Raw genomic sequence first — 9,157 nt, 5'->3', positions numbered from 1 at the left:
GGAAAGAGCAAACACTTGGGCCCAACTGAAGCCCAAATTGATAATCATTCTGGTCTGTACACAGGAGATTCCACTGCATAAGGGTTCAGTCACTTAAAATTTGATACAGACAAAATAAATATTGCACCCCTCCCTTCTTGAAGAGTTCTTGAACCTCTCTTGTAAACATCAGAGTATGAATGAGTACAAAATATTCCACTTCATATCTAAAATGATACCATGCTTAAAGGGAAACTACATGTTGCAGATTGCCATGAGAGTAATGGAAACAAGGTATATTTAGAAATTTTGTGTGTAGCCTGCAGAACGTCACTGTAGTTCACCGGTGCCATCTTGTCAGGATAGCATCTGATTCTTAAGTGACTGTTTATCATATTGATTATATTAAACAGGTTTCAATAGAATCTTTAATGTAGTCATAAACGACAGTCATAAAAGATTTTTAGAACTCTCTAATTAACTCACTATCCAGGCATCAACAGGTAACACCTACCAGGATGATTACCCTACACATCACAACTTCTGCAACAGAGAATTGATTTGCAAAATTCCTTGAGTTAATACAGTTTGGACACTGTCCAGAGTGGACATGACATAGTGAGTGGACTGACTTAAATCCCACTGGGTCGATGCTGCTCTACAGTTCCAGAGAGTGATCGTTCTACAACAGATTGTGCTCATTTAAACTAGAACAAGACCAGGGCAATCCAGCATTGCAATTTTCCCTCCCAACTATTTGTTCCTGTTGATCCCTTTGGAAGGAAGTGGAGTGTTCATGCTGGGCATGCTGACCACGTTGCACAGGTAGTTTTGACACTAACCCATGTAGTAACTCCTCACTGCACAAGCACTCCTTACCTTACCACACTTACAATGTTTAAAAACAATGGCTGAAACTAAATACCAAACATTTTATTAATAAAACTTAATAAAATTCAGTGATATTTATATGAAATTCTGCTGACCTGGATGGTAATGTGCTCAATCCTAGAATAAAACTAACTTGTTTAACAATGTTATTATTAAGATATTTTCTTCAGTGGTGAAAAGGCTTGTATCTATAGATGTAGTTCAAGCATTCTTTCCACAGGTCCACAGGAAAATCTTCTTGTTTAAAATTTTTTTCAGTTTTAGAAGAGTCCCTAAAAATTGAGATACAAATCCTAGTTGATTGCTGCTTGCTGTCCTTCATTTATCAAACTGCCAGTTGAAATGGAAGACGATTGATCTTCTTAACACTAGCAGCTTCCTCCTCCTTCAGAGACTCTCCTGAAAACATTCATCTTCACTCATCCCCTTTCAGTCTTGTTTCTCTGCATGCTGCTGTGTTCGCGTAGCTTTGCTACGGCAGTATGCCATTTTCTTGTCAAAGAGCAGCACAGCTGTCAGGGCACCTGGAAGAGTACACAGTGGGGAAGGGTTCGGGGGTGGGTGGGGATAAAACAGAAATGAGAGGGAGAAAATCAGGGAGATTGTTCCTACAACACAGTTGCACTGCAGAAATAACCCAGATCGGATCCTGACCTTCACTGCTGACTGCATAAAGTTCACACCTTCTATGGCTACACAGGACGTTTGTTGACCACTGTAAATCATCCCTAGAGCAATAGTGCCAGAAGAGTACAGAGTGAAACAGCACAGAAATAGTCCCTTTGGCCCAACATTGGTCCATACTGAATAGTGCCATTTGCCATATCCCTGTGAACTAGTGCAGGGGTTCAGATTTCTGGATCATTGGGATCTTTTCTGGGGGAGGTATGACCTGTACAAAAGGGATGAATGGTATCTGAACCCAAGGGGGACCTATATCTTTGCGGTCAAGTTTACTAGAGCTGTTTGGGAAGGATTAAACTAATTTGGCTGGGGGATAGGAATTGATGTGATAGAGCTGAGGATGGGGCAGTTGGTTTACAAACAGCAGCAGTGTGTAGTGGGAATGCTAACAAGGACAAGCTGATGATGTGGCAAAATTGCAGTCAACGGGATGAGCTGCAATGTAAAAGACGAAAACAATGAATGTAAAAGAGAAGTTAAGAACTGCATAAAAGGAAAGGTCATATAAGGTAGCAAAGGCTGGTTGAAGTTGGATAATTGGGAAGCTTTTAAGATCCAAAGAAAGGCAACTAAAAATGCTATAATAGTGGTTGCTAACCTGTCGATTGCAATCGACTGGTCAATCTTTGAGTCTTTCCCAGTAGAACCCGAAAAAAATAAAAAATAAATACACAAATACTGTTGAGAGACTGTTTCCGGATTGCGGGGTTTTAGTTCCGTTCTTTCTGCCCTGTGTGTGTATGTGTAGCTCCCCCCTGCCACACACTACACAGTGTCCCTAACCACCGGGCCGTGAGGAAATGATATGATTTGGCGATATGAAATGATATGAGTCAGCTGCACCTTTCCTCATTCCCTGTCACGCCCACTGTTGAACTTGAACGTACGCAAAGTCACCAGCCGCCTAAATGCAGTGCTACCCTCGTGCCAAGGATCACTGGTTGGCCTCAGGTAACCAGTCGCCTCACATGGCTGGTGGGAAGTGCCATTGCTACTGGCCTGTAGCATGGACAGATGAGCGCCACCTCTAAACCTGTTTAGCACACCGAATGTTCGTGGAGAACCCAATGCTAAAATATTTGCAGACAACCTCATTCAGGCTCAGGGTTTCGTAAGTAGCAGAGCAGCTACCTCGCTGCAATCTACTGCAAGTCATCCCTCGAGCCAAACTTCTGTCGGCCGATAGATCCTACCTACCTACAAGGAGGGTAGGCATGCGCCCTATCGCACTCCTTGCTCGGTTGGTCGCTCACTCTCTCTGGACTGCGGCCCCGGAACGGGGACCTCCGGCCCTTTCCTTGTTCTCTCACCCCACCCACGACCAGCCGCGGCCGGGAAGCTGGAGTTCGGGCCCGGAGGCTGTCTAATGAGGCAATGAAGCCCTCAAACCTGCTTTGGCACCTTGAGTCCAAGCATCCTGCACTGAAAGACAAATCCACTGAGTTTTTTCAGTGGAAAAAACACCAGCAAGCGGGACAGAAGCTAAGTGCTGAGAACCACATAAACTAAATTGCGGAATAGCCTGGACATAAGGAACCTGCTTCGATAATCGCTATATTCCGGTCGTGTTTAACACCACCAAGCACCCTGCCCCCAACCGGTCTGCAAGAATATTGTCAACAGTAAACCCGTCTGCGGTGCAAAAAAGGGTGGTGATCCCTGATGTGCATACATTATTTCTACTTTCGGGTTGCGGGGTTTTACTTCCAGTCTTTTCTGCCCAGTGCGCATGCGTGTGACTAACCGATTTAGGGTCAATCTTGCCTTTCACTAAGGCCAAGGTAGGGGATCTTGGGTTTAAAAGGGTTGGTGGCCACTATGCTATAAGAAGGGAAAACAGGAAATATGAGGGCAAATTAGCCAATAATATAAAGTAGGATACTAAACATTTTTTTTAAGTTATATAAAGAGTAAAAGGGAGGTAAGAGTTGAGATTGGAAAATGATGCTGGTGAGGTAGTAATGAGGGTCAAAGAAATGGCTGATGAATTTACATCAGTCTTCACAGTAGAAGACACTAGCAGTGTGCCAGAGGTCTGTGAGTGTCAGGGAGCAGGAGTGAGTGCCATTGCTATTACAAAAGAAAACATGCTAGACAAACTTAAAGGTCTGGATGAGGATGAGGTGGTGGTGGTGGTGGCCTCTGTTAGTCTCAACAGACCATGGATTTGCATCTTGGAAAGTTTCCAGGGTGCAAGCCTGGGCAAGGTTTTTTTTACCTTCAGATAACTAGACAAACGCCTTAACCACTTGGCCACATGCCAACACCTTAAGGTGGATAAGTCATCTCTGGACCAGGTGGACTACATCCCAGAGTTTTGAGAGAGGTTGCTGAAGAGATAATGGATGCATTGGTCATGATCTTTCAAGAATCTTGTTTGAGGATGTAAAAAGCAGGGTGGACAAAGAAGAGGCAGTAGATGTCATTTACCTGGACTTTCAGAAGACATTTGATAAAGTGCCACACTTGAGGCTGCTTAACCAAGATAAAATCCTATGGCATTATAGGAAAGATACTGGCATGGATAGAGAAATGGCTGACAGGCAGGAGGTAGTGAATAAAGGGGACCCTTTTTAGCTGGCTGCCAGTGACTAGTAGTGTTCCTCGGGGTCAGTATTGGGACTGCTACTTTTCACATTGTTTGTCAATTACCTGGAAAATGGAATTGATGGCTTTGTGGCATGGTTTGCAGGTGATACATAGATAGATGGAGGGGTAGGTAGAGCTGAGGAATCAATGTGATTGCAGCAGGACTTGGACAAATTGGAAGAAAGGATTAAAAAACGTGGCAGATGGCATACAGTGTTGAGAAATGAATGTAAATACCTTTTGGTAAAAGGAACAATAGTGCAGACTACATTCTAAATAGGGAGAAGATTCAAACATCAGAGGTGCAGAGAGATTTAAGGAGTCCTCGTGCAAGACTCTCAGAAGGTTAATTCACAGGTTGAGTCTGTGGTAAAGACAGAAGCAAAGTTGGCATTTATTTCAAGGGGAATAGAATATAAAAGCAAGGAGACAATGCTAGGCCTTTATAAGGCACTAGTCAGGCCGCACTTAAGAGTATTGTCAAAAGTTTTGGGCTCCATATCTCAGAAAGGATGTGTTGTCATTGGAGAAAGTCCAGAGGAGGTTCATGAGGATAATTCCAAGAATGAAGGGATTAACATACAAGGAGCATTTGGCAGCTTTGGGCCCATATTCACCGGAACTTAGAAGAATGTTGGGGGGGGGGGGGGGGAATGGCGGAATCTCATTGAAAACTACCTGATGTTGAAAGTAGATAGGGTAGATGTGGAGAGAATGGTGGTATAGTGGGGGCATACAGAACTCAGAACTGTAGGGCCTATATTTTAGAACTGCGTTAAGGAGGAATTTTTTTTAGCCAGAGAGTGGTGAATCTGTGGAATACTTTGCAAACAGGCTGTGGTGGAGGCCAAATCTGTGTTTATATTTAAGGCTGATAGTTTCCTGATCAGCCAGGGCATCAGAGGATATGGCAAGAAGGCAGGTGAATGGATGAGTGGGATTTGGGATCATTCATGATGGAATGGTAGATCAGACTTGATGTGCTGAATGGCCTAATTCTGTTCCCATCTCTTATGGTCTAATTGAAAAGGGTGATGAAAGCAGGACTGACAGTGTTATATTTGAATTCACACAACATACAAACTAAAGTAGATGAACTTCCAGCAGAGTAAAAGACTGGCATGTATGACATGGGCATCACTGAATTGTGGCTGCAGGGAGTTTATAGCTGGGAGCTTCATGTCCAAGGACACACATTGTTTTGAAAAGACAGGCAAGTAGGCAGATGGGCTAAAAGGCTTCCTACTATGCTGTAATTCTCTGTCAATTAAAAAGAATCTATTAAGTTTCCTTATCCCTCCACTGTTCTTCAGGGAAAGAAGTGCATGGCAAAGGGGGCTTCTGCAAACATGTATATGACATGTTGCAGAACTTTAACTCCTTGCTAAGGTGGTACTAAAGCAGTGGCTCAGGAAGGCAGGACTAAATTGCTATTCTCGGCTCTTAAATTCCACAACCTTGGGACACAACCACGAGACCTTCGGTTCCAGCTGAAGGTTTGGACAAAGCTAGCATCTTTGCAAGAGAAAAAAAACGCCTTGGAATCTATAAACCTGTGTTATTTGGCATTCATCAATTGACCTTTGATTTTCTCTAGGATTGTCCATTTCTACCAAACACAAACTGGTCAAGCGATAAATTCCAAGGTTTGAAAGGATTACAAGGATCTCTCTCTGGTATCGGTGATTAACTCTGTGAATTCAACCTGAACATTTTAAAAATTAAGTTAAAAATTAGCTTTAATAAAGCTAATCTTTAAAATCTTAAAAATGAGGACATTTAGTTGCTCAAATAATAAACCGACCAGAACCAACATCTTCAGACTCCCTCATCCCATCCCACACAGTCAACAGCCTACTTACCCATTAGGGGTCCAAGCCAGTAAACAAAGGCGTATTCAAGAAAGGTATTTCCCTCACAGTTGAACAAGACTGAATAGGCTAACGCTGGGTTAAACATAGCTCCAGTCAGGTTTCCAGCTGGTGACAGAAAGATTAGAGAAGTCAGGACAATGTACCAATGTATGTGATATTCAGAGCAGGAAGAGTTTAAAGATCAAGACAGGCAGATGGCTTTTTCGACATATCCACTCTAGTACCTTAAGGTTGTTATACCTAGGGGGTTGGGGGGGGGGGAGAAACAGTGGGCAGTAGTGGGGATAAGTCCTATTAAATGCTCCCAAATGGCCTGTGTCTTAAATAGCCTCTGGCAACTGTCCAGCTCCTAGCCTTCATGAGTGGCTAAGCTACTAAACCCTGCGGAATATTTTTTCTGCTGAAAGGAGAAGGGACAAAAGCGAGTTACTGGTGCCTTAAAACCAGTCAATTCTGGCAGATGGGGCTGATCAGCCATGGTTGGCAGCTCATCTAGAAAGAAAACTCTGATTTCAAACGTGTGCTGCCTTGCAGTGATACCTGCTCATCGGGAAGACATCAGGAGTAAACCCTGAGAAAAAATCCAGAGCTGGAGTCCTAATGTTTAGTTCAACATTGACTGCTAACTCCTACAATGACACTGTTGCCAAACTGTATCAGTCTCTGCTGTTCCTTTGGATACATCAGCTGCATGGAAAAGGACAGCTTGCTCTCTATATTTTACTGCCCTGGTTTGTGTATCATGCAGTGTAGACAGCTGGAATGTAACATCCATGGTTGACCATGACCACTGGAGGACCTCAACTCAAGTATCTCAATTTGTTCTGTTTATCTCACCTGCCTTACTAATATTTCTAGAAACATTATTCTCCTAGAAAGATAATGAGACACACACAAAATGCTGGAGGAACTCAGTAAGCCAGGCAGCATCTATGGAAAAAAGTACAGTCAACATTTCAAGCCGAGACCCTTCAGCAGGACTGGAGACAAAAAGTGTAGAGTTTAAAGGTGGGGGGAGGGGAGAGAGAAACACAAGGTGATAGGTGAAACTGGGAAAAGGTGGTGAAGTAAAGAGCTGGGAAGTTGATTGGTGAAAAAGATACAGGGCTGGAGAAGGGGGAGGCTGATAGGAGAGGACAGAAGGCCATGGAAGAAAGAAAAGGGGGAGCAGCACCAGAGGGAGGTAATGGGCAAGCAAGGACATAAGGTAAGAGAGGGAAATGGGGATTGGAAATGGTGAAGGGGGGGGGGGTGGGGTCATATTACCATAAGTTCAAGAAATTTATGTTCCTGCTATCAGGTTGGAGGCTACCCAAACAGAACATAAGGTGCTGTTCCTCCAACCTGAGTTTGGCCTCATCACAACAGTCAGGCCATGAATAGACAGTGTAATTGAAATGGGTGGGTACTTTTCCTGTCGAATGGAGCGTAGGTGCTCGGCGAAGCAATCTCCCAATCTCTGGCGGACAGAGTGTAGGTGCTCTCCTATCAGACTCCCTCTTCTCCAGCCTTGTATCTCTTTCATCAGTCAACTTCCCAACTTTTTACTTCAATCCTCCTCCTCCCAGTTTCACCTATCACCTTATGTTTCTCCCTCCCCTCCCCCCACCTTTTAACTCTACTCATCTTTTCTCCCCCACAGTCCTGCTGAAGGGTCTCAGCCCGGAACATCAACTTTACTCTTTTCCATAGATACTAACTGACCTGCTGAGTTCCTTCAGCATTTTGCATGTTGCTTGGATTTCCAGCATCTGCAGATATTCGCTTGTTGATAATGAGACAATTACTTCGCTGTTAACAAAGTTATTATGGGTAAGGTGAGATGGTAGTGTGGCAATTAGTGTAATGCTTTATAACACCACTGGTCACTAACTGGAGTTCAATTCCTGCTGCTGTATATAAGGAGCTTTTCCACTTTCTCCAAGATTGCATGGGTTTCTTTTCCTTCCACATTCCAAGGACATGGATTCAGGTTACTGAGTTGTAGGCATGCTACATTGGCACCAGAAGCAGGGCAACACTTGCAATCCTTGCTAATTTACTTTGACACCTACAAGCATTTCACTCAATGTTTCAATGTACATGTCACAAATAAAGCTACTACTTGTCTTTATTATGTTCTCAGGATATATAAAACACCACACAATACAGTGGAACACACACACACACACACAGCAAGCTCTCATAAAAGTCCCTGTAATAATAACCAGATCATCAGGTTTCAGTGATCGGTTTAAGGAACAAATAGTTGGGATGTGACCATGATCACCATCAGACTTCATAACATCTTACTTTGTTTTCTTTAAGTTACTCATTTTTCCGGAGCTGATCCAGTATTTATTGCCCATCCCCTGCAGAGAGTGGTGATGAGGTCCCATTGGTGAAGGATCCCCCACAGTGCTGTTGTAACATAACTTCCAGAATTTAGATGCAGCAACAATTGCAAGTCAAGATCATCTGCAACTTAGAATCTGGAGGGAAAGGTATTCTAGTTCAAGTTTATTGTCATTTGACTATACATATATACAATCAAATGAAAAAAACATTCTTCCGGACCATGGCACATCCATAAAACATACATCACACACAGCACATAAAACAAGGTCAGCTAATAAACATAATTCTAAATACAACACGAGTGAGTCCGCAGATACTGGAAATAAATAAAAACACAAAATCCTGGCAGAACTCAGCAGGCCAGACAGCATCTATGGGAGGAGGTAGTGACAACAGTTGCACCATTTTGTGTTTTTATTCTAAATACAAGTAATGTGCAGCACAGGTAAACCATAAACTCTCAACAGTGCAGAAAACAGCTCAGTGTTGGCAGGGTATTCATTAGTCTCACAGCCTAAGGGAAGTAGCTATTACCCAATCTAGCAGTCCTCGTCCTGATGTTCCTGTACCTCCTTTTTGATGGTAGTACATCAAAGAGATTGTGGGATGGTTGGCAAGGATCCTTAACAATGCTTCGGGCTCTTCATATAACAACTCTCCTGGTAAATGTCATAAACAGGGGCAGAGAGACCCCAACGATCCTCATGGCAGTTTTTACTATCCTCTATAAGGTTTTGAGGTTTGATACATCATCACCTTGTCCTTCTTGGTGGCAGAGGTCAACAGTCTGGGAAATACAGTCG

General features: G+C 43.2%; 1 protein-coding gene across 1 annotated transcript in view; it reads right to left on the bottom strand.

The window, feature by feature from the left end:
• Positions 1-373: 373 nt before the first annotated feature.
• aqp11 (aquaporin 11) overlaps positions 374-9,157 on the bottom strand; it is a 36,998-nt gene continuing 28,214 nt past the window's right edge. The window contains exons 2-3 of the mRNA XM_059963736.1: positions 6,006-6,122; positions 374-1,394 (exon numbers count right to left, since the gene is read on the bottom strand). Of these exons, the coding sequence (XP_059819719.1) occupies positions 1,300-1,394; positions 6,006-6,122 (212 nt within the window). The 3' untranslated portion in view covers positions 374-1,299. The remainder of the gene's footprint in view (positions 1,395-6,005; positions 6,123-9,157) is intronic.

Source organism: Hypanus sabinus, chromosome 3 (assembly GCF_030144855.1).
Source record: "Hypanus sabinus isolate sHypSab1 chromosome 3, sHypSab1.hap1, whole genome shotgun sequence".
In the NCBI taxonomy this organism is placed as follows: domain Eukaryota; kingdom Metazoa; phylum Chordata; class Chondrichthyes; order Myliobatiformes; family Dasyatidae; genus Hypanus; species Hypanus sabinus.
The sequence above is the reverse complement of the archived record's forward strand: the minus strand, read 5'-3'. Positions and strand labels throughout refer to the sequence as shown.